The 26,081-nt window shown below is 44.2% G+C and overlaps 1 protein-coding gene across 2 annotated transcripts in view; it reads left to right on the forward strand.

The window, feature by feature from the left end:
* AS3MT (arsenite methyltransferase) overlaps positions 1 to 17,056 on the forward strand; it is a 35,889-nt gene extending 18,833 nt beyond the window's left edge. Inside the window, exons 4-13 of one of the 2 annotated variants that reach the window (XM_059881795.1) lie at positions 178 to 218; positions 476 to 603; positions 1,538 to 1,688; positions 2,270 to 2,406; positions 3,081 to 3,150; positions 5,764 to 5,845; positions 7,140 to 7,271; positions 7,599 to 7,741; positions 9,840 to 9,974; positions 16,774 to 17,056. In XM_059881795.1, the coding sequence (XP_059737778.1) occupies positions 178 to 218; positions 476 to 603; positions 1,538 to 1,688; positions 2,270 to 2,406; positions 3,081 to 3,150; positions 5,764 to 5,845; positions 7,140 to 7,271; positions 7,599 to 7,741; positions 9,840 to 9,974; positions 16,774 to 16,878 (1,124 nt within the window). In that variant the 3' untranslated portion in view covers positions 16,879 to 17,056. 2 annotated transcript variants of the gene reach the window in all.
* The last annotated feature ends 9,025 nt before the right edge of the window (positions 17,057 to 26,081 follow it).

A 26,081-nucleotide genomic window follows, 5' to 3' on the forward strand; every position in this document is an offset into this window, starting at 1 on the left:
CTCCGCCCGCCCCCAGACCAGGCCCTGTGCCCGAAACTCTGCTCCCTCTACCTCCCACAGTCGCCGCCACCACCAGGGAGCTCCGGCTCTAGGCCACCCCTCTGCCCCGGTGCTCCCCCACCTCCACGCTGGGCTCAGCGCCCTGGCTTTTCAGCTGCCTTTTCTCCCTCCCGGCAGTGGCCACCCCGCGCGACGCTGAGATCCGGAAGGACGTGCAGGTGCCAGCAGCAGGGCCAGTGGTGGCGGTGGAGCATCGGCTGAGTGGGGACATTAGGCCTTTGGAAGCCCGGCCTGGCCCGCCAGGATTCCTGGGGTGGGGGCAGGGCCACTTCCGGGCTTGGAGCTTTACAGAGAGCAAAGGCCGACCAGGCCTCAGTGGGTTGGAGTGGGGTTGGTGGGGTGCAGCGGGCCTTACCCCAATGGACACCAGCTCTTCTTTCCCCACCTCTCACCCCACCTTTGGCCCCTGGGTCAGACCTACTATGGGCAGGTGCTGAAGAAATCAGCAGACTTCCAGACCAATGCCTGTGTCACTGCAGCCAGGCCGGTCCCTCAGCACATCCGGGAAGCCCTGCAGAATGTACACGAGGAAGTATCCTTGAGGTAAAGTGCTCTGTGCTGCCTCCATGAAGACCCCAGACAGCAGCTTTCTCAAAAGATAGTGATGCCAGGTCACTAGAATTAACCTGCCTCCTCCAGTCCATGTGGCTTGCCTTACCTGTCATAAAATCGGTAAAGCTCGTACTGATTATCTTACTGCTCTGTTGAAGAACATCCAGTGACACCCCCTCGCCTCCCAGCTCCAAACATCCCCCCTCACCCCCCACAATGCACAACCCTTTACTCACAGGCTACATTCACACTCCTTTGACCTGACTTTCCAACCTGTTCAGTTTGGCCCTACCTTCCTAACCAGTCTTGGCTCCCTCCGATGCCCTGGACTACTCTAGGCCCACCTTTCCTTTCCTCTTACCATCAACGCAGCCAAGATGATTTCTGCCTGCCCGGCATGCTGTTATCAATCTGGAATGCTTTCTGAATCCCGCCTGTCCAACACCTCACTGATGTCCTACCTACTTTGTGAAGCTGTCTTCAGTCCTTGAGCACTGCTTCCCCAAACCACTATAGCACTTACTTCCTGTACCACTGTTTTTCAGTAAATCATAGAAAATGTTTTCTGTGTCTGTGTTTTATCTCCCCCATTAAATACACTTGTCTTACCTTTCTTCTTCAGTAATGAGCTTGTCCTGGACCTGCATTAGATGCTCAGTTAGTGCCTTAACAAATATTTTAGTTGGTTTATTTGTTACTACCTGGAACAGTGCCCGTCAATTCAGTGGTAACAAAGCAGTGATAGTCAGCCTTCATGGAGCTTCCAGTGTATTGGGGGAGACTAAACACCGGAAGAGAAATTGAATGAGTGATGGAAGGAAAGGAGGGAGGGAAGGAGGAAGGATTTATATGATTTAGTGGTTCCATGTCTTCTAGTTTCTAGAGGGAAAATAATAGACACATGTATGTATTTTCTATTTTCCAGGTATTATGGCTGTGGTCTGGTCATCCCTGAGTGTCTGGAAAACTGCTGGATTTTGGACCTGGGTAGTGGAAGTGGCAGAGATTGCTATGCTCTTAGTCAGCTGGTTGGTGAGAAGGGACATGTCACTGGAATAGACATGACAGAAGGTCAGGTGAGGTGATTTCAGGGATACTGCTGCTGCTAAGTCACTTCAGTCGTCCAATCTGTGTGACCCCAGAGACGGCAGCCCTCCAGGCTCCCCCGTCCCTGGGATTCTCCAGGCAAGAACACTGGAGTGGGTTGCCATTTTTAGAGATGAAGTTGTTTCCTTGTTACGTGTCAAGGATAATTTAAGAGAGATGCTAAATGCAATGCTCATTTCTGCCATTATTGCTTCCTGACTTGGAAGCTGAGAACTTTGAGGTTTAGGGGCCTCTCTGGGAGAAGGGAGTCAGAGGTTTGATCTGATATATGAGTCTCATGATGTCTGAATGGAGTTTGATCTTTTCCTTCTTTCTACCATTTATCCTGAAAGATTTTCTTCGTTCAAATCAAACCCATGTATCAGACAGGGGGTTTATGCTTCATTGAATTGTCCTATGTTGTAGTAAATTCTCCTTGCCCAGATGAACCTTGTTTACTTACTTAAAATAGTCTGGGGGGAGTATATTCCATTAGTAATAGGAAATGTTAGGATATTATTAGTGCATTCAAAAATGTTGATTATCAAATCTATTTTTTTCCTTCCTGTAGGTGGAAGTAGCTAACAAGTACATTGAATATCACATGGAAAAATATGGGTTCCAGGCACCCAATGTGACTTTTATTCATGGCTACATAGAAAAGTTGGAAGAGGCTGGAATCAAGAATGAGAGTTATGATATTGTTATGTAGGTCTGCATCCTTGATTGAACGCACAAACATCACCACTTTTTGTTGAATGGATTCTCATTTAGGGGCTGAAAGTCAACTTAGGCTGGCTTAACAGAAGGATGGAGCTAGCCTGAAGCACTTGTAGTCCAGCCACCTAACACACTAGCCTAAGAGAGAACAGATTTTAAGTTGAACTGTGGTTTATGAATGTGCCCAAAAGACCAGCAAGACTCCTGAGCCTGCTTGTATAATGTACATTGATCTGTTATTTTTAATATTATTTTCATGGGAAATGATAAGATTCTGTGTTTCTGTTTTTCCTCCGAGTTGTCAAATCATGCCCAAGTGACAGCCTTAACAAAGCTGCCTTTGAGGAGCTCAACCTATTTACATGCGGTGTAAGAAATGCCTTGTGCAGTAGGCGTCTGGTCCCAGGTCATTTTGTTGCATGGCCAACATCATGCCTCAGAATTTTTTCTGCACACTCAAACTTGCTAACAGTTTATTGAGATTCTAAACACTCTATCTCCCTTATCTTGGGACAAGGTTGAGTGTGGGGAAGAGAGGAGGGAGGTGGGAAAAATGGTGTAGCTTTGAGAAAATGGTGGGAACCACCTTTAGGGACTAAAAGGATTTGAGGGTGTCTTAGTAGTCTGAAGGTGTGCTTGACATTCTCTCTGTTCTTTTTTAGATCCAATTGTGCCATTAACCTTGTACCTGATAAACAGCAAGTGCTGCAGGAGGTATATCGAGTGTTAAAGGTGAGGAGAAGAGGGAGATAGGCTGTCTTTGAACATCAGTGAGAACACATGGAATCTGTCCTGTCCTTGTCCCCTTGAGCTGAGAGCTCCAACTCTTAATTTATCCATTAAATTAGAAAGAGTGGCAGAAAGAGGGGGTGACTGGAATACCTGAGATATGAATTTGTTTTCCCTCTCAGGTTGCAAACGGTGATAAATCTGAGAGTCACGATTGTGACTGAATATGTTAAAATTTGCTTTTTTGACTGTTTTTCCTCCTGCTTGCTGCTGTAGAGGAGCCTAGAACAGCATCTGCAGAGCTGCGGGGACCTTTGGACTGACTCCTAAGGTTATTTTGAATATACTCTCCTAGTATGGACAGTGTTTCTCAGTGCTCCTTATTTTGTACCCATCAGTATTCCATTATCGTTGGGAAGTTACAGAAGGTGAATCTTTTACACTAACTACTCTCTTAAAGTAGCAGGCACTCCACACCCTCTGTATGTATCATGAGATGTATCTCTTCATGATAGAAGATTCTGAGATTCTTGGTTTATATTACTGTTGCAGAGATCAAGGGCTTTTGTCTGCAATTCAGGAGACCCAGGTTTAAACGATCCCTGGATTGGGAAGATCCCCTGGAAAAGGGAATGGATACCCAATTCAGTATTCTTGCCTGGAGAATTCCATGGACAGAGGAGTCTGGCAGGCTACAGTCCATGGGGTTGAAAAGAGTTGGACACTATGCAGAAATGATTTAACAGTGTCTTAATTAATATGCCATTCTATAGACCAGTTCATGACTTTCACCAGGGTATACTTGTAGAAGGTAGAGACGTTACTGTAGAATCTAGACCTCCATGCTCTTGAAATTAGCTAAATAAAATCTTAAAATTCCTGATAACGCATATGCCTGAAATTTTAAGGATGTTTTAAAAAGATAATGTGTTATTACAAAAATAAATAAGTGTTACAAAAGTTATATAATTTTTAAGGAAGGAGACTTTATGAGTACTGTTTACGTCTGTTCTGTGAAAGCCTGGTCTGCTTTGCTTCAGATTGATTAAGTTTGTAAAGTTATTTTATTAGCTATTAGCTGACCAATCCCAAAGAAAGGCAGTGCCAAAGAATGCTCAAACTACTGCACAACTGCACTCATCTCACACACTAGTAAAGTAATTAATGCTCAAAATTCTCCATGCCAGGCTTCAGCAATACGTGAACCGTGAACTTCCAGATGTTCAAGCTGGTTTTAGAAAAGGCAGAGGAACCAGAGATCAAATTGCCAACATCCGCTGGATCATCAAAAAAGCAATAGAGTTCCAGAAAACCATCCCTTTCTGCTTTATTGACTATGCCAAAACCTTTGACTGTGTGGATCACAATAAACTGTGAAAAATTCTGAAAGAGATGGGAATACCAGACCACCTGACCTGCCTCTTGAGAAACCTATATGCAGGTCAGGAAGCAACAGTTAGAACTGGACATGGAACAACAGACTGGTTCCAAATAGGAGAAGGAGTACGTCAAGGCTGTATATTGTCACCCTGCTTATTTAACTTCTATGCAGAGTACATCATGAGAAACGCTGGGCTGGGCTGGAAGAAGCAGAAGCTGGAATCAAGATTGCCGGAAGAAATATCAATAACCTCAGATGTGCAGATGACACCACCCTTATGGCAGAAAGTGAAGAGGAACTAAAAAGCCTCTTGTTGAAAGTGAAAGTGGAGAGTGAAAAAGTTGGCTTAAAGCTCAACATTCAGAAAACAAAGATCATGGCATCTGGTTCCATCACTTCATGGGTAATAGATGGGGAAACAGTGGAAACAGTGGAAACAGTGGCTGACTTTATTTTTGGGGTCTCCAAAATCACGGCAGATGGTGACTATAGCCATGAAATTAAAAGACGCTTACTCCTTGGAAGGAAAGTTATGACCAACCTAGATAGCATATTCAAAAGCAGAGACATTTTGCCAGATAGGTCTGTCCTGTCAAGGCTGTGGTTTTTCCAGTGGTCATGTATGGATGTGAGAGTTGGACTGTGAAGAAAGCTGAGCGCCAAAGAATTGATGCTTTTGAGCTGTGGTATTGGAGAATACTCTTGAGAGTCCCTTGGACTGCAAGGAGGTCCAACTAGTCCATCCTAAAGATCATCAGTCCTGGGTGTTCATTGGAAGGAATGATGCTAAAGCTGAAACTCCAATACCTTGGCCACCTCATGCGAAGAGTTGACTCACTGGAAAAGACCCTGATGCTGGGAGGGATTGGGGGCAGGAGGAGAAGGGGACAACAGAGGAAGAGATGGCTGGATGGCATCACTGACTCAATGGACATGAGTTTGGGTGAACTGCGGGAGTTGGTGATGGACAGGGAGGCCTGGCGTGCTGCGATTCATGGGGTCTCAAAGAGTTGGACACTGAGTGACTGAACTGACTGACTGAGGCACTGAAAAAAAATCTTGGCAGTTTGCTATTGATTGTAACTAGAGAGGGAGCCAAGTAGTTATTTGTTCAAAAAGGGTCAACTCAGGAACTTCTGTTGTTTTTTTAAAACTTGATTTTATCCCCTCATGCCTTTCTTTGCTATCAGGGACTAATGTAATCTTTAACCTTGTTTGGATTAATTCTGTTTCAGTATGGTGGGGAGCTATATTTCAGTGACGTCTATGCTAGCCTTGAATTGCCAGAAGAAATCAGGACACACAAGGTTTTATGGGGTAGGTGTTTGTGTTTTGTTTTGTTTTGAGGCAGATACTCGTTCAAGTACAGCATTCCATCCTGCTGATGTCCAGGGTGAGGCTTTGTGCTGTGGGAACACATGCCTTTAGGTAACAGGCGTAGGTTCTTTTCCTCCTCTGACACTCAACTCTGATAAGACCTTGGGCAATTTAATTATGCTCTTTGAATCATGACTTCCTAACTATAAAATGTAGGTAATAATTCAGTCTGCCTCATAGGGCTGTCATGAAGATTGAATGGAATAATGTGTGTGAAAAATTCTTTTAAAAGCTCTAGTGTGGAAATGACGCCAGTTGCTCCAGAGATGATGCGTCCTTAATTCCCTGTATTTTCATCATTATTCTGTTGCTGATCTGTTGAGTGTCATTTTCATGGAGTTTCTGGACATTGAGGAGATAAATGGCATGTGTTTGGTCGGTTTGGCTATGAAATCAAAAGTTCTTTTAAAATAAATTATGTTAACTTTTTTCTTATTATACAGTAAGAAATAGATATTGTTGGGACTTCCCTGGAAATCCAGTGGTTAAGACTCTGTGCTGTCAATGCAGTGGGTGCAGGGTTGATCCCCCATCAGGGAACTGAGATCCCAAAAGCTGAGTGGAGTGGCCAAAAAAAAAGTCGGAAAATACAAAAAGAAAAAATTACTACTAAACATGTAACTCTTTTGATAGTTTAGTATATACACTTTTAGGTTTGCTTTTTTCCCTGTGGGTGAGTGTAAAAATTTTGGGAATATGCTGCATATAGACTTTAGTATTCCAGTTTTGTTTAGCATATTTCCTAAGCCTAAAATTTTTAAAAATATTTAAAAGTGTATCATACAATTATATTGTACAGCTGAACCATATTTTATTTGGCCATTTCTTTCTTGGTAATGATTTAGTTTGTTTCTAATTTGTTGATGTAATGAACTTGAAATCTGTAAATGCCTTATGAACGTTAATAGTAATTACTGTTCTAGTAGCAGATTGTTATAAGGTTAATCTGGAACTAAGCGGCAGTTTTGTAATTTTTCTTGTATATTTTTACTCACATAACATAGTATTTTTCAGAATGTGACCTAATATATGCATGGATATTATGATTGATAGAACCATTTAGCTAGCATATCCAGCCTTCACTTGGATTTTCTAGACCTTGGGGGACTCTCAGCTTCTTCTATTTTTCTAGGACCTGTGTTCTAAGTAATACCATAGCCTAATCAATTATACCAGAAGAATAACTCCCTAATATCTAGTTGTATTGGTTGATCTGTGATTTTTCTTTTTTTAGGTGAGTGCCTGGGTGGTGCTTTGTACTGGAAGGACCTTTCTATCCTTGCCAAAAAAGTTGGGTTCTGCCCTCCACGTTTGGTCACTGCCAATTTCATTACAGTTCAAAACAAGGAGCTGGAAAACGTGATCGGTAAGAAACAGTGGCAGGGACTGTTGTAACTCCAACCTGAATGGTTCTGATTTGGTGATTAGCAAGTATCTCCTCAGTGAGTCTCACTGAAGGAGACTGTGTCATCTGGAAATCTCTGTCTTATCTCCCCTTTAATGGCAGCTTCCCAAAGTTTGGTGTTTAATAAAGCACTTTGAAGTTATGCAGTAAATAGAGTCATGTGCCCAGAAAGATGATTGATGGCATGCAAAGAAGATACCATCTTTATAATATTTAAGTCTTCATCTGTTGAGCAGAGCAATAACCACTGCAGTGCTGGGACAAACCATGAGTATATTCTGTTTTTAGGCGACTGCCGTTTTGTTTCTGCAACATTTCGCCTCTTCAAACTCCCTAAGACAGGACCAACCCAAAAATGCCAAGTTATTTACAATGGAGGAATCAGAGGACATGAAAAAGAACTAATATTTGATGCAAATTTCACATTTAAGGTAACTAAAGATTTCCATGACTTCCAGCATTCTTCCTCTTCTTACTTTTGCTCCACAAACCTTTTCTTAATCTTGCATTGCTTCTCACTTTTCTGGTCTTGGTATATGTGTATGTGTCTGTGTGTCTGTCTATATACACACACACAAACACACACACATACTTGTGGGCTCCCCTGGTGACTGAGTGGTAAGAATCTGCCTGCAACGTAGGAGGCCCAGGTTCGAGCCCTGGGTCAAGAAGATCCCCTGGAGAAGAAAATGCCAACTGACTCCAGTATTCTTGCCTGGGAAATCCCATGGACAGAGGAGCCTGGCGGGCTACAGCCCACGGTGTCGAAAAAGAGTCAGACACGACTTGACTAAATAACAACAAATATATATATATATATATATACTTGCTAAACCATTAAAATGTAAGTTGCAGATATCATGACATTTTACCTTTAAATATTTCAGCATACATCTCCTAAGAATAGAATGTTCTCTTACGTAACCAAATATCATTACCTTAAAAACTTTTCTATGAAACGTCATTCATACATCAGAGTCATGGTATTATAAAGATGGAAAACTGTGAGAGTACTGAGCAACAATATTTCAGTTGTTTAATTGTTATTTTGGGATTAAGGAATTGTTCGTGTTTAATGATGACGCTGATATTGCTACTCCTCTTTTTAGAGTAGGTTTTGTTTTTTCAAAACAGGTAAGTACAGGCTTTGGATCTAGATAGCTGGTTTCAAATTCTAGTTCTGTCATTTATTTATTACTTGAGTAAACTTGAATATGCCACCAAAATTGTTTGAGAAACAGTTTGCTCCACTGTAAAAGTAGGGATAATAATAATACTATGTGGCAGATTTTCTATAAGGATTAGCAATGCTGTAATAAAACATTGGTACTGGGAACTCAGTAAATAGAAGATACAGTCATTATTTGTTTCAAAGGTGGAAGAACTTAACTGTTTCCCTACTCTGATGTTTTGGTCTAGATAGCATTTTCAGATTTCTTAAATACTCCTGGTGCCACAGAGCCGTTAATGCTTTTTCACTGACACACTGCCACCTGCCTGCTCAGTAGAGCCACAGAATCAGTAAAATCATCACTCTGGTCTAGTGGCTTTCAAAAAAACATTTCTAATGGCAGAATTATTTTTTATTGAGACATAGTTGGCACATAACACTATATTAACTTTAGGTATAAAACACAGTGATTTAAAATTTGTGTATATTGCAAAATGATCATCCAGTAAGTCTACAGTTAATGTCCATTACCATACGTAGTTACAAATTTTTTTTTTCTTATGATGAGAAATTTTGGAATCTTTCTCAGCTACTTTCAGATATATAAAACAGTATCATTAACTACAGTCACTATGCTATACATTACAGCCTCATGAGGTATTTATTTTATAACTGAGAGTTTGTATCTTTTGATCCCCGTCAGACAATCTGCCCACCCTCTACTTGCCCCCAGAATTTTTTTTTTTTTTCAGCAAAAGCACGCAGATTCTTTACCAGCTGAGCTATCAGGGAGGCCCACAATTTTATTTAAAAGACCAATACTTAACTATGTGTAGGTCCTTGCCTTATGTAACCCCAGTATCTGAAGGGATACAAGCAGAATTTATCGGACAGGAGCAGAGACTGGACAGCTCAGAATCTCCTGTGCTAACTCCTGGTTCCCAAGGCGTGGACCCTTCACGCATGTCCCAGGCACACTGGGACTCAAGGAAACATACCAGAAAAGCCATTAGTCCAAAGACCTTATTTTAGCAACAAATAAGGTGAAACTCGGAGAGCAGTGGTTTTCTACATTTGCTTCTGAGCAGAAACTAGACACTGGAGCAATGAGTGTCCTTTTTTTTTTTGGTGTTGCCACCAAAGGAAAACTAATAATGACACTGGTCAATTCCATGGAGAAATAAGCATGAAGCTACTAGCAGCAGGGTCTGAACGTGAGAAAATACTGTGTCAAAAGGTGTGGTGTTTTATCTTGAGATGCTTCTTGATAGTAGTAGATAGAAGAACCCTTCAGGGTGTTTTTCTTCTATTCAGACGAAAGTGGCATCTCTAAGAATGTCTTTCATGCTTCCCTTCAGAAAGATGAAGTTGTTGAAGTAGATGAAGAAACAGTGGCTATCTTGAAGAATTCACGATTTGCCCAAGATTTTCTGATCGGGCCAGATGGAGAGAAGTTCCCAACATGTGGAGCCTATACTGCTTTAGAAGTAAAGGTTGGCTTGGCTTTTAATTCCCTAACCTCAAACGGAGAACCATTTAAAAAATTGTTAAGATCACCACAGACTGCTAAAGAAACAAATCATTATTCTTTTAGTTGGCCATCATAACTTATTTCTAGTATTTTTGTACCTATAAAATGATTTAACTTCATAACTTCATTTTTCCAATGCTGACTTGGTATTTCCATCAATGGACTTTGAAGCATCCACAAACCCCTTAAAATTGTATGTGTATTTTCTTGGCAAAGAGTCTGTTACTTTCATCAGGTTTCCAAAGAGGTACAGATACAAAAAAGATTAAGAGCTACCTTGGGAAGAAATTATGCAAAGTATACATATATACATACACCTTTTAATGTGGGCTTCTGTGGTGGCTCAGCAGTAAAGAATCCGCTGCCAATGCAGGAGATACAAGAGGCGTGGGTTCGATCCCTGGGTCAGGAAGATCCCCTGGAGAAGGAAATGGCAACCCACTCCAGTATTCTTGCCTGGGGAATCTCACCAACAGAGGAGCCTGGAGGGCTACGGTCCACGGGGTCGCAAGGAATTGGACACAACTTAGTGACAAAACAGCAACAACAGACCTTTTTATGTGAATAGTCAGAAAGATGGTACCAGCCTACATGCCTGCTGCTATCTATGAGAATACCTTTTCCCTGTATCCTTACTAATATGGTTATTACTTTTTTAAAAAGATGATGGTTGGACGGCATCATCGATTCAATGGACATGAGTTTGAGCAAACTCCAGGAGATAGTGAAGGACAGGGAAGCCTGGCATGCTACAGTTCATGGGATCACAAGGAGTCAGACATGACTGAGTGACTGAACAACAACTTAAAAAAAATCTTTGTTTGTCTGATAAGCAGAATATAATTTGTTTATTTTATGTACATTGAACTTTTTGGTTATGTTTATTGACCATTTACATTTCATCTGTTGTGAACTTCCTATGTAATATAAGACTTTGTTTATTACTATGTTGCAAATTTTTGCTCATTTACCTTTTCATTTGCTTTTTTTGTTGTTGTGCCACATGGCATGTTGGACCTTCGTTCCCTGGGCAGGGATTGAACCCATGCCCCTTGCAGTGGAAGCATAGAGTCTTAACAACTGGACCACAGGGGAATTCCCCTTTTTATTTGCTTTTTGTCCTGAATAGATGTTTTCAGTTTTTATGCAGTTTTTATTTCCTTTATGGTATCTGGCTCTGGTGTTACCATTAGAAAGATCTGCTCTTTGTGAACATTATAAATTTACTTGTTTTCTTTTAGTGCTTTTTAAAACTTGAGGTAAACTTGGCATAACATAAAATTCACTATTTTAACCAATTTTTTTAACCATTTTAATCTGTACAATTTAGTAGCTTTTAGTCTGTTTATAATGTCGTACAACCATTACCACTGTCTAGTGCCAGAAAGCTTTCATCATCCCCCAGAGTAAATCCTGTTCCCATTAAGCGCTAATCCCCAGTCCTCCCCTCCCTGATCCCTGGCAGTAACTAATCTGTTTTCTTGTCTCTGGATTTGCTTTTTCTGGACATTTCGTAAAAGTGGAATCATAAAATACTTTGTGACCTTCTCTGTCTGGCTTCTTTTACTTAATGTAATGTTTTCAGGGTTTATCCATTATAGCAGTATTTCATCCCTTTTCATAGCTCGATAATAGTCCCTTATATGGCTATACCACAGTTTTTTCTTTTTAGTCCATTCGTCAGTTGAGAGACGTTTAGGTTGTTTCCACTTTTTGGCTATTGTAATGTTGCTGTGACTATGCATGTCTATGTGCCTCATGTACTTGTTTGAGTGGTTGTTTTGAATCCTTTTGGGTCTGTATCTGGGAGTGGAATTGTTGGGTCATGTGGTAATTCTCCATTTAACTTTCTGAAGTCACCAAACTGTGTCCTACAGTGGCTCCGCCAGTTTACAATCCTCCCAGCAATGTGCAAGGGTTCCCATTTCTCTGCATCCTTGCCAACAGTTGTTATTTTCTGTTTTGATTGTAGCCATTCTTCATTAGTGTGAAGTATTTGAGCCAGTATTCCAGCATATTCTAAAATGAATATTTTCTAAAATATTTTAGATTCTTATTTAAAAATTATTCTAGTAACTGAAATATTGGTGTCGCATTTTAAAAAGCATTTTATCACAAGTTATCTCCAGTCACCTCTCACAACCTCCCTATGAAGAAGGTGGATAGGGTGTGGTAACAGATAGTGGCATCTTTCTCTTATTTATTTTTACCTTTCCCCCATTCATGCTCTTATAATTATTAATCCATTTGTTAATTTATAATATTCTATTATTTAGAACAGGCTTAGTGATGGATTTCAAGTCTTTTTTGTCTGACAGAACTTCTAACCTGCACCAGAGTCCTGCCCAGCAAAAGAAGCTCCTGCTCTTTCTGGGGCAGGATGGTGGTATATGTACACGATAGACTAAGTACACATCTCGGCTCTGCCGCCTATGTGTAATCTTGGATTCCTTACCTAAACTCCTCAAACCCTCTGTTTCCTCATGTTTAATGGCAAGATAATAATCCCTTTTCCCCTCAGATTATAAAAGTCAAATGGAATGATACATGTAAATGTTAGGCAACGCCTGGCAAGTAATAACATACCCAAGAAACAGAGGTGGTTATGGTTATGGATTTGTATTTGCTAAGATTCTTGGTCCAACTAAAGACTAAGATCCAACCAGTCCATCCTAAAGGAGATCAGTCCTGGGTGTTCATTGGAAGATCTGATGTTGAAGCTGAAACTCCAGTACTTTGGCCACCTGATGTGAAGAGCTGACTCATTGGAAAAGACCCTGATGCTGGGAAGGATTGAGGGCAGGAGGAGAAGGGGACAACAGAGGATGAGATGATTGGATGGCATCACCGACTCGATGGACATGGGTTTGGGTGGACTCCGGGAGTTGGTGATGGACAGGGAGGCCTGGCGTGCTGTGGTTCTTGAGGTCGCAAAGAGTCGGACACGACTGAGTGACTGAACTGAACTGAACTGAAGTTTCTGGGTATCTTGGAACTGTGTTCTGTGTGTTTGAATTCTGACCCTCTTTGCAGGATTCTTTCATCATTCTCTCATGTACCCTTTCTCCTGGCTCAGAATTTCTATAATCTTCAAAAATTTTACTTTTCTGCTGTTTATATTTTGTAGAAATTTTAGATGCATGGGGCAACAACATTGATACACAAGTAACTCTTGTGCCTTTTCCTCCACCTTTTGTTACCTCGCAGTCTTTTTTTTTTTTCTTCCCTCAGTGCTTGTGGGATCGTAGTTCCGGAACCAGAAATTGAACCCCGGGCTCCAGCAGTGAGCACTGAGTCCTGACTGCTGGACTGCCAGGGAATTCCCAAGCAGTCTTTCTTTATTTGGCCTTGCTGGGTCTTTGTTGCTCTGCACAGGCTTTCTCTAGCTGCGGCGAGGGGGGCTACTCTGGTTTGGTGCGTGGTCTTCTCGTGTTGTGGAGCACAGGCTGGAAGGTACATGGGCTTCAGCAGTTGCAGCTCCCAGGCTCTAGAGTGTGGGCCCAGTAGTTGTGGCGCATGGGCATAGTTGCTCCGAGGCATGTGGGATCTTCCTGGATCAGGGATCAAACCCATGGCCCTGCAGTGGCGGGTGGACTCTTATCCACCAGGGAAGTCCCCAGGCAGTCTTTTAAGAGTGAAGCTTATTAGGGAATTCCCTGGTGGCATAATCTGAGCTAAGTGTAGAAGCCATCTCTAGAGGTAAAAAGTGATTTTATTCATTTTTTTTTTTGCTTTATTTGATTCTTGAGCACTCTACTTTTGAGGGAAAAAGAACTTTAGAGGGAAAAGTAGAGAAATTTGAATTCTGACTTATCAGTCCATTGCATTTCATGAATGTGTTACTGGTCTTTTGAAATTCTTGGTCGTTCACTGATAACAAAATCTTGCTGATCAAGATCAGTGTTTATCTGGAAATACTTTCATCATTCTAGTCTCCTTTACTTGGCTTCCTGAATCGTAGTTCTGAAGGCTGTCAGAGAATTAGTTACAAGTAAACAGAATCTTTCCCCCAGCCCAGTCTGGCTGGGAAACTGTAGTTAGATGCGTTTGCTTCTGCAGGAGAGAATTTTTTGGCAGCAGAGCTCTCCAGCACCTCATGTGCAGGAGGATGCCTGACCTCTAGCAGGAATGCAGCTTTCTACGTGTTTGAACTGGTTTGTCAGAACCATCTCCCATCTCTCTCGCCGTACTTCTTTCAGCTTGCGGGTGTGCCGTCAGTTCCATGTCTGAAATGGGACTAATTGACGCTGAAGGAAGATTTGAAGAATGAAGCAGCTGTGTGTCCTAGAAATACAACCTTGGGCTTTCGGAGGAGGACATTCTTATCTTTTTTATGGAAGACCTTTGTGATAGATTCCTGAGAACCAGAGGCAGGAGGCATGTGGGGAATTGCTCGTATTTCTGTCATCCTATCAGTTGGCTCAGTAGAAGAATCAAAGTACTGCTTCTTTCTGGGACTTGACTCCATAATGACTGTTTTTTTTTTTTTTTTTTTTCCATAATGAGTGTTTTTGAGAGTCCTAGTTTTTCTTTTTTCTTCTCCTCCTCCTCCTTCTTTAATCCTGACAAGCAAAGTGTATTTTGCTATTTAAAAGAACTATTAAAACCCTGCAGCATCTATAGTGATGCAGATAGGATGTGTGCTATGTCCTGTCTTGCTCTAGTTAATAGTCGTGGGAGTAATCACATGAAAACAGTCATTGCTGTTGTTCAGTCACTGAGTTGTGTCTGACTCTTTGCCACCCCATGGACTGCAGCACGCCAGGCTTCCATGTCTTTCACTATCTCCCGGAGTTTGCTTAAACTCATGTGCATTGAGTCAGTGATGCCATCCAGCCGTCTCACCCTCTCTTGCCCCCTTCTCCTCCTGTCCTCAGTCTTTCCCAGTATCAGGGTCTTTCTCCATTGAATTGGCTCTTCAAATCAGGTAGCCAAAGAATTGGAGCTTCAGCTTCAGCATCCATCCTTCCAATGAATATTCAGGATTGACTACCTTTAGGATTGACTTGTTTGATCTTGCTGTCCTGGGAACTCTCAAGAGTCTTCTCCAGCACCACAATTTGAAAGCATCAGCACTTCAGCGCTCAGCCTTCTTTATGGTCCAACTCTCACATCCATACATGACTATTGGAAAAACTATAACTTGGACTGTACAGACCACTGTTGGCAAAGTGCTGTCTCTGCTTTTTAATACACTGTCTAGGTTTGTCATAGCTTTTCTCCTAAGGAGCAAGCGTCTTCTAATTTCATGGCTGCAATCACCGTCTACAGTGATTTTGGTTGTAGTCTAGAGGACCTCATCTTTATCAAACAGTTAATATGTTGAAGGCACCTCATCATTTAGTCCTCATAATACTCCTTTTCTTCATTTTACAAATGAAGAAACAGGCTCAGAGAGATTAATTTGCTGATCCAAGGTCACACAGCTAGAAAGGAGTAAATCTGAACCCACATCTGTTTCTGGAGCTGACATTCTTAACCAGTATGCTGCACTAGCTCTCCATATCTATACTGTTCACACAAGCACAGTTAGTGCTGGAAAGGACTGCTTGTCAGGGTGTCCCACCTTCTAGTTCCTTCAAGTTTTGAGAGCTTTTCGGGCTGGTTGCAGACATTTGGAAGTGGTACTGATATTACTTGTACATCTTTCTGTTTGCCGCCGCAGCCACTGCCGCTAAGTTGCTTCAGTCATGTCCGACTCTGTGCGACCCCAGAGACGACAGCCCACCAGGCTCCCCCATCCCTGGGGTTCCCCAGGCAAGAACACTATAGTGGGTTGCCATTTCCTTCTCCAATCTTTCTGTTTGTAGTTATAAACAAATAACTTGTAGGTTGCAACCCACCAACAAATAATAAGAGTGTAAGATCTATGGCACCCCATTCCAGTACTTTTGCCTAGAAAATCCCATGGACGGAGGAGCCTGGTAGGCTGCAGTCCGTGGGGTTGCTAGAGTCGGACACGACTGACCGAATTCACTTTCACTTTTCACCTTCATGCATTGGAGAAGGAAATGGCAACCCACTCCAGTGTTCTTGCCTGGAGAATCCCAGGAGCCTGGTGGGCTACCATCTATGGGGTCGCACAGAGTCGGACACGACTGAAGCGACTTAGCAGCAGTAGCAGCAAGATCATGTTTAATGAATTCACTTTCATTAATAAGGTGGCTTGAGCATATTCTTGATGTGCAGTCTTGTGCCTGTTTTTTCTCTGACTGTTGGGACTGCTGGTAGAGGTATCTCATTAGAAGGTGAAAGGAGGAAAAATAAAGACTGCTGTCTTGTCTTTTGAAAGTTCCACTTACTCTGCCCTGAAATCTTACTGGTTGTGGTTGGCAATCTCAACATCTGAATATCAGCAGTTGCTAACGAGGGCCCTAGTATCTGGGACTTCCCTTCTTCTCTTGCACACGTTTCTAGAGATTAGAGTAAGAGAAGAGAAGAAGATCCAGCATGTCAGTAGCTCAGTTCTAAAAAGGTAAAAGGCACAAACAAACGGGAATCCCATGGAATAAAGCAAAATCCACTCTTCTGGCCCAAAAGGGACCTTTTAGAAGCTTTAAATGAAGTCTACCTTGAAAATAGTGATAACTTGATTAGAAACTTCAGGAAAAGACAGCCACCTTGATAAGTGAGTCCCGGACCCCACAGAACTGTACAATTTTGTCCTCCTTGTAGGAAATAAGCGTTAAGTCCAGCTGAAATGTTAGTGTCTGTCAAAACATCTTTAACGTATCCTTTCGTCTTGGTTTGTCTTTTGACAGGATGTGGTCACAGATCCATTTGAGCTTGCAGGGAGGTCTGACAGTGCGGAGTCCAGAAGTTTCCCTGCTGTTGGTGGCTGCTGCAGTACAAAGAAATGCTCCTAAAACAACAGCTGACCAGACGACAGTGGGCAGGAGGTGAAAGAATGAGTTATACATGTCTTAACCCACCCTTTCCCGTAGCCCATACCACACGAAAGAACAAGTGGCAGAAGTCCACTGATTTCTAGATAAAAATAAATGAGTTATCTTTACAAAGTATTAAAGGTTTACATCAAAATCACGTTAAGACCCGTTAAGCCGGTTTCCTCTTACCTGATTCTGGTGCCACCTGGTGGCCAGAAATGGAACTGAGCAGCAGTCTGAAAGCTTGGCCCATGGGCAAGAAAGGCTTTAGAAAAGAGAGTTGGCTGAGTCTCAGGGAAAACATCTTCCTTCTGACCCACACAGAACCTTTTCGACTTTTCACCGTGTGTGCTCATTAAACAAAGCTCCTACTGAAATCATTCGAATCATGCCAAAAGATTGCCAAATCAAATTTGGTAGGAGCGCTCTGGAGATAATGGTCTTTTATATCAGTTTTTTTCCTCCAATGTGCAGTTGAATGAAGAAAAAACCGAAGTGTTAATTTTTTTGACTTCAGTTTACCCTAACATATGACAACATGGTAACCATATGCAGTAAATCTTAACCAGATCAGGAAAACAGTTTGATACTTTTTAAAAGACAAACTAGATGTAAAAATGGTGGGTTTTCTTTTTCTTTATAAAATGCCCTAGTTAAACCTGTAGGAAAGTATTAGGTTTAGTCCTAGTTTCCATAGTTAAAGAAGATTGAGGGATTCTTCTCTCCTCAATCTTCAAGGATGGTTGAAGATTTCAAGGATGGTTGTGTCACGCGAGTATATGTTCCTCCGTTCTTTGTCTCGTCACAACAAAGATTTGGAGCGACGGACATTAAAGCCCTTGGCGCCACAGCTCTCGGGTCTTGGACAAACCGTGTTATAGCTCTTAGGCAAATTAGTGTTACAGCTCTATTTTATTTAGAAGATAGCAGGAGAATCCATCCTCAAAGTGTGAGGGCATGCCAACCCAAAGACTTGAAGAGAAGAAAGTGGAGGAGTGCGCAGGGGGGTGGGGGGGAGAGACAGAGAGAGAGAGGGAGAGACAGAAAGAGCGCACGCACGTAGGAGAGAGAGAGTCCGTGAGAAAGCGCTTTGGCTCCTCCTCTTATATGTTTTTTTCCTCCACCTGGGCCTGCCCTATGCAAATTGGGCTTAGCCAGAAGTGCTATTTGTTCTGCCTGAAGTCTTCACTCTGGTCCTTGGACCTTCCTTTGACCTTCCTTGTCTTTTAGCCACCGCCATTTTGGACTCCTTTTCCCTATTCTACCTACCTAACATTCCCCCCTGCCAAGAGATGGGAGGCCCAATTCTTTGGGAATAGGGGCATCGAGGTCTTTCTGGCTACTTCCTGTTGAACTGGGATGGTGAGGGGTATTGGGCCTCCCCCTCTTGCTAGTCTCAATCCTCAGAGTCCTTATAGCGGTGTCCAAGGGTGTGTGATATTTTCTGTGGTCGGCTGTAGTTTTATATCTTTGTTGAACTGGCACTGCATGTTGTAGCTGGTTGACCTGGACAGAGACAGAACAGGTTAGACAATTGACAGTACATGGAATAATCATAAGTATCATCAATATAGCATAACAAGGACTAGTAGGGACATTGGTCAATTTTAAATTCACATGGCCAGGATGGCTCAAGTCCCTCCTTGTTCAGGGATCAGAAGATCTATCTTCTGTCTGTTTTGGAGTACAGTCTCTGTCAGGCTGTGTTGGCTCTTTAGAGTTATCCTGAGAAATGTTGTCCCCAGAAATCAGATTTTGGGGGTGTTCATTAGAATGACACTCATTGGTAGTTCTAAATAGGTATCTGAGATCTCCCAGGGGCTCACAGGTGTATCGAGTGTCCTCTTCTGTTGTCTTCCACGGCTTGACTCGTGAGTAGTGAATCCAGGAGTCATGTCCTGGTACCTTGACTGCTGTGGGGGTAGAAAGTATTACAGGGTAGGGGCCCTTCCATGTGGGCTGGAGTTGAGCCTTTGGGGACCCATCTTTCCAGACTTTAATTAGCACTTGAGTCCCTGGAGCATATAGTGGTGACTCCTTAGAATCTTTTGGGTCCTGGTTCATACCCCACAAGCATATATCCTGTTGGAATTGCCCAATGGCCATGGTATAAGACTGGAGGGTCTGAACCTCTGGATCTAGGAAGAGGGCATTGACATAAACAAAAGGTCTCCCATATAGCATCTCATAAGGACTAAGACCAACCTGTCCCTTAGGGGCAGTGCGGGTGCAGAGGAGAGCTATTGTTGGTAAAGCCTCCTTCCATCCCAGGGAGGTCTCTTGGGTTGTCTTTTTTATCACTGATTTTAAGAATTGATTGGCTCTTTCTACTTTTCCTGAAGATTGAGGCCTCCAGGCACAATGGAGATAATAAGTAATGCCCAATGCTTTCGAGACTCCTTGGGTGACCTTAGAAGTAAGTAATGTCCCATTGTCACTCTGTAATGACCTGGGCAGACCAAATCTTGGAATGATTTCATGGAGCAGTTTTTTTACCACCTCCTCAGCCTTCTCAGTCCAGATGGGAAAGCCTTCAATCTATCCTGTGACTGTATCTATCAAAGCTAATAGGTATTTATACCCTTGAGAAACTGGCATCTGGGTGAAGTCCATCTGCCAGTCCTCTCCTGGGTGGGCCCCACGTCGTTGGACGGGCTGGGCCAGCTACGGTCTTCGAGCTCCTTGGGGGTTGTTTAACTGGCAAGTGGGACAAGAGGAGACCACCTGTCTTATAGCTGTTTGGAGGCCTGTTCCTCTGAAGGACCTTTCTAGTAATCTTTGGAGGGCCTTTTCTCCTAAATGAGTAATGGCATGTAAGGAGTTAACCAACTTCCATTGGAGGTTCCCAGGCAGAAAAAGGAGTCCCTCCTTTTGGAACCACCCCATATGATCTTCTTGAAAGCCCTCGCTCTTAGCTTTAAGAGTCTCACCTTCAGTATATGAAGGAGTTTCTGGCAAATGAGTCTGTGGAACTAAGGTGGCAATCCCTATTAGGTCATGGTTCTGTAATGCTGCTCTCCTAGCTGCCTGATCAGCTGCTTGGTTCCCTCGTGCCACTTCCGTGTTCCTTTTTTGGTGTCCTTTACAATGGGAGACTGAAACCTTAGTGGGCAGATGGACTGCCTCCAAGAGTTGAAGAATCTGATCACCATATTTGATTGGGGACCCTCGGGTGGTCAAGTAGCCCCTTTCTTTCCAAATATCCGCATGTGCATGTAGCACCAGAAAGGCATACTTGGAGTCAGTGTAAATGGCTACTCTTTTTCCTTTTCCCAGCTCTAAAGCTCGAGTCAGGGCTATGAGCTCAGCTAATTGGGCTGAAGTACCTGGTGGCAGAGGCTTAGCCTCTGTGGTCTCAAAATTGGAGACTACTGCATACCCAGCTCTTTTTCCATCCAAGACAAAGCTGTTTCCATCAATGTACCAGATTTCCTCAGGATTGGTCAGAGGATCTTCTGACAATCCCTCTCGGGGTTTTGTCCAGTGGTCCAAGGTTTCTAGACAAGAGTGAAAGGGGAGAGAGCCCTCAAGGGTAGGTAGGAGGGTGGCTGGGTTAAGAACCTCACAAGGGGATATAGTGAGGCCTGGATTTTCCATCAGCATTACTTGATATCTGAGGATTCTTTGATCAGACATCCATAAATGGCTTCTCCTGTTTAGGAGTTGTTTACTTGGTGGCTGGTAAAAATAGTTAGTTTGCCCCCAAAGGAGAGTTTTAAAGCATCTTCTATCATGATTGCAATAGCTGCAAGATTTCGAAGGCAGGGGGGCCAACCTCAGGTAGTTGGATCGAGCCTCTTGGATAAGTAAGCTACAGGCTGGGGCTCAGATCCCAACCTTTGAGTTAACACTCCCAAGACTATTCCCTCTCTTTCATGGACATAAAGTTGGAATGATTTTTCTGGGTCTGGCAACCTCAAGGCAGGTGCCTGAGTTAAGGCCTGTTTTAGTGTAGCCTCTGCCTTCTTTTGAGGAGTTCCCCACATCAGTGGGATTGAATCATCTCATCCCTGTAAGTTTTCATATAAGGGCTGGGCAATTAGACCGTAGTTGGGTATACAGATTCTACAATAACCAGTTAGCCCCAGGAAAGCTCACAATTGTTTTCGAGTCGTGGGGGAGGGAAACTGGAGGATTCCTTGTATCCGATCAGAGGACAGCCTCCTGGACCCGTGTGTAATCTGAACTCCCAGGTAAGTGACCTTTGTCTTGACCATCTGTGCCTTAGCACGGGAGACTATATCACCTTTCTGCCAAGAAGTTTAGAACCTGAATTTCATGTTCTTGGGCACTTTTCTCATCTGGAGAGCAGATTAGTAGGTCATCTACGTATTGTAATATTTTCCCATTAGGTCCCAGGTCCAGATCTAGGAGATCCCGGCTAAGGGCCTGTTCAAACAGGTGGGGGCTATCTCTGAACTCCTGAGGTAATACTGTCCAAGTCATCTGTTGGTGTTTTTCTCCTGGGGCCTCCCGCTCAAAGGCAAAAAGGTATTGGGATTCTTTAGCCAGTGGTGTGCAAAACAAATGCATCTTTGAGATCCAAGACTGTAAACCACTTGGCACTGGGTGGGATTTCTCCCAAGATTACATAGGGATTGGGTACTGTGGGATGGAGGGGGACTACAGCTTCATTTATGATCTGTAGATCCTGAACCATTCGCTAGGTTCCGTCTTTTTTCATTACTGAGAGGATTGGGGTGTTACATGGCGAACTGGTGGGGACCAATAGCCCACAAGCAAGGAATTTATTTATTAAAGGCTGTAGTCCCTCCCGAGCCTCTCTTTTGAGAGGATATTGTTTCTGGTTAGGAAACTGAGTGGGATCTCGGAGGACAGTGATGACCGGTTCAGCTTGGTGGGCTTGTCCAGGAATCCCCTGGTCCCACACCTGGGGGTTAATTTTGTCTGCCCATAGTTTTTGGTCCCTCTCTATTGAAGGTTTAATGGGTTCTTCAGTAGTAACCAGGAGCTGTAGAGCTCTAGGGGCTGAAAAACTTCCCATCACAAGGGTGGTCCCCAGTTTAGTGAGTATATCTCTTCCCAATAAGGGAGTAGGACACTCAGGGACCACCAGAAACTGGTTGGAAGATATTTGTCCATCCCAGCAACAAAGAAGTGCTCAGGTGAATCTTTTAGTAGTTGCTTTTCCTGCAGCACCCAAAATGGTACAGGTTTGGGAGGAGAAGGCTCCGGAGTAGGAGAGCAAGGCAGAGTAGGTAGCCCCCGTGTCAACTAAGAAATTCTTAGCCCTACCTGCCACATCCAGTTGCACCCTTGGCTCCAGCCCAGTGATGGTTATCTGTGACAGGCGGGCTGGCTGGAGCGGGCCGCTTCAGTTCTCTTGAACCATTGTGAGGGTAGGCTTGGCCCTTGACCTTGAGGCTCTTGGGTCCCGAGGGCAGGGTGCTGCCCAATGTCCCAGTTGATGGCATTTGTGGCAAGCCGTTCTAAGAGACTTGTCACGGTTTGGACACTCTGGCCCAATGCCCCACCTGTCTACAGATCAGGCATTTGTCTCGTGCCTTGTCCCTCAAGGACTCAGGGTTTGCCATAGGGCTTCTCTGGAGGGCGGCCAGCATCTGGGCATGCCTTGTCTCTTTCTTTCTCTCTTCCTGGGCCTTGGCCTCCTTCTCCTGTTCTCTGTTATAAAAGGTATTGGTGGCTGTCTGGACCATCTCATCTAAAGAGGCAGCAGGGTCCTGCTGTTGTAGCTGCTGTAACTTAATTCTGATATCTGATGCACATTGGGACAGGAATTTGTCCTTTAAAATCACCTGTCCCTCGTTAGAGTCTAAGTCCAGGTTGGTAAACTTTTGGAGGGCCTCTTTTAGCCTTTCCAGAAAGGCAATGGGGTTCTCACTGGGCTCCTGAGTTATTGCTGAGACCCAGACATAGCTAATTACTTTTTGTTGGGCTGCTTTCAGTCCTGCCTTCACACCGATTAGAAAATGATCTCTTTCCCAGATGTGCTCAGGGTCATTATAATTCCAATTAGGATCGGAGGAGGGGACTGCAGTTTCCCCTACTGGGTATCTGTCACTGGACATGTGGAGCCCTGTTGCATACCTCCGGGCTTCCTTTAAGACCCTGGTATGTTCAGGATCAGATAAAGTTTGACTAAATATGACCATGATGTCTTTCCACGTCAAGTCAAAGGCCAAGGTAATATGTTGGAATGTATCTATATATTTGCCTGGGTCATCTGTATAGCTTCCCAGGTCTTGTTTGATCTGCCTTAGTTCTAAGAGGGAGAAGGGCTTATGGACCCGGGTTGGTCCAAATTCTCCAGTTTCAACTAAGGGACATACTTGAGCTGGCTTTTGTGGAGGAGGTGCTCCCAGATATGGGGGCAGGTTTGGGTACGAGGAAGGAGCACCAGGCAACTTGGGAGCTGTGGGAGGTGAGCCTTCACGAGGGGGTTCCTTTTCTTGGTTGCCTGTGCCTAACACCATTTGCCTAGTGGGCTCACTTTTAGGGTGTACTACAACCCCATACTTAAGACAGAGTTCCTTCATATCTCTTAGTCGGAAGAAAATTTGGACATAGGGGATCTCGGTCCATTTCCCTTGTCTTTTGCAGAATAATTCTAATTGCATGATGGTAGTGTAATTTAAAGTTCCATCCTCAGGCCAGTGTTCCTCGTCCCCCAGTGGATACTGTGGCCACTCAGTGGCACAAAAGAATTTCAAACAACTTCTCCTTAGAGCTAGAGGGTTGAACAGCTTCCAGTTATCAAAGATACATCTCAAGGGGGTCTGCCGGGAAGTGGATTGGTTATTTCCCATCTGAAAGACAGTCGTGACAGGGAGAAAAGAAAAAGACCTCTTTGGATTTTCATGGGTGGACTTCCTTAGGGGTGAGCCTTTCTAAAGCTTATCCTACCCAGAACTGTTGCAACCTGAGAGCCAAGTGTCCCCGGGTCAGGGTGCAGATCCCCAGGCAGGCTGAGGCGTGACAGCCTCCTAGAGATCGAATCCCCGGGCAGGTCGAGGCGTGATGGCCTCCCGAGAACTGGGTCCCTGGGCAGGTCGAGGTGTGACGACCTCCTGGGACCCCTGGGACTAGAGGATCCCCAAACAGATTGAGGCATCACAACCTTTCAAAGACCAATCCCTAGGGAGGTCAAGGCGTGATGACCTCCTGGGACCCCCCGGACTGGAGTTTGGGCATCCCCAAGATCTCCAGTGTGACCAGTGCTGGGTAGAATTAAGAGGTTTGTAACTCATTGCTAGTTTGCCTACCGTGGACAGGAATAGATATGATGTAAGTTCATCCTACCTAGTACTGTTGTAACCTGAGAGCCAGGCGTCTCCGGGTCAGGGTGCAGATACCCAGGCAGGCTGAGGCGTGACAGCCTCCTAGAGAGCGAATCCCCAGGGAGGTCGAGGCGTGACAGCCTCCCGAGAATTGGGTCCCTGGGCAGGTCAAGGCGTGATGACCTCCTGGGATCCCCAGGACTGGAGTTTGGGCATCCCCAAGATCTCCAGTGTGACCAGTATTGGGTAGGATTAGGGGGTTGGATATTATAGAGTATTTCCCTCCCAAGGCCAGCTATTTTCTGGTTGTCTCTCCAGAAGATTGTAGAGGCAACCTTATGGGTCTGGATGGGGCTCAGGAAAAGAGCATGAAACAGGAGGGAAGGGGGCAGAGCACAACCTTTGAAAGAATGACATAGCATAAGGGTATAATGTAAACCAATTAAAATCAGTTGGGTCCAAGATGACAAGTCAAATTCAAGTAAACCTTAATCCCCAATCTATAAGGCCAACAGACACACCCAGAGGTGGCAGGGCAGCTCCAAGGCACAAGGACAAAAGAGGGAGGAGTGGGTGGTTCCCCAATGGCTGGGATGATCCTCTCACTCATTAGCATATGAATCCCACCCCCTCACAAAACCTGGAGAAGGCAATGGCACCCCACTCCAGTACTCTTGCCTAGACAATCCCATGAACGGAGGAGCCTGGAGGGCTGCAGGCCATGGGGTCGCTGGGAGTCAGACACGACTGAGCGACTTCACTTTCACTTTTCAGTTTCATGCACTGGAGAAGGAAATGGCAACCCACTCCAGTGTTCTTGCCTGGAGAATCCCAGGACGGGGGAGCCTGGTGGGCTGACATCTACAGGGTCGCACAGAGTCGGACACAACTGACACAACTTAGCAGCAGTAGCAGCACAAAACCTAGCCAGGCCTAATACCATGGCCCCAGCCCTTGCCCTCGGCAATGGTTCACACCATGAAGAGTGGCTTCTCTCCAGATCCTAACAAATCCACCTCTTATCGCTTTGTCTCTCAATGAATTTTTGCAATGAGACATCGGAACCTGAGTTTCATTAGTTTAGGCTGGGCTTGAGTCCCGGGAGAGAGCTGAAGGACAGGAGGAAAAAGCAGTGGGAAAAACGTGCCAAGGAATCCCCTTCATAGCCCAAATTTCATGGAAAATTTGCTAAGTATCTGACTGGTGCTCACAGTTTCATTGGTCTGATGCTTGGCACAGAGAAGAGAAAGGACAGAAGAACCCCCACCGGCTTGTGTAACAGCTACTGGGGCTCAGCAGATAGCGCCTTTGGGACATGCTGAGGAGTAGCCTCTCCAGAGTCCCTCAGTTGTGCCCCCTGCTGCCTGCCTGTTCGAGGGAGGTTCGAGGAAACAAGAAATGGGAGATTGTAAAGGTCCCTCCAGCCATAGGAGCAAGGACCTCTTACCTTAACCGGAGGTCTTCTGGAACCTGAGACTGGGCCACATGAGCTTTCTGTGAGTTCGTTTTTCACTGTCGTGGTTTCCAGCACCAAGGGCCTTCCCCTGCCATGGGTTTCTTCGCCTTCCACTTCTAGCGTGGGAGCTTCGCTGAGTTGGGCTCCTGCTGTGCTTGGCCTCTTCTGCGCGGAGGTTGTTTCAGCCAGGTTAAACCCGAGTCACGGCACCATAGATGTCACGCGAGTGTATGTTTCTCGATTCTTTGTCTCGTCACAACAAAGATTTGGAGTGATGGACATTAAAGCCCTCGGCGCGTCACAGCTCTCGGGTCTTGGACAAACCATGTTATAGCTCTTAGGCAAGTCAAGTGTTACAGCTCTATTTTAGTTAGATGATAGCCTGAGAATCCATCCTCGAAGTGTGAGGGCATGCCAACCCAAAGACTCGAAGAGAAGAGAGTGGAGGAGTGCGCGGGGAGGGGTGG

This window comes from Bos taurus, chromosome 26, assembly GCF_002263795.3.
Source record: "Bos taurus isolate L1 Dominette 01449 registration number 42190680 breed Hereford chromosome 26, ARS-UCD2.0, whole genome shotgun sequence".
In the NCBI taxonomy this organism is placed as follows: Eukaryota; Metazoa; Chordata; class Mammalia; order Artiodactyla; family Bovidae; genus Bos; species Bos taurus.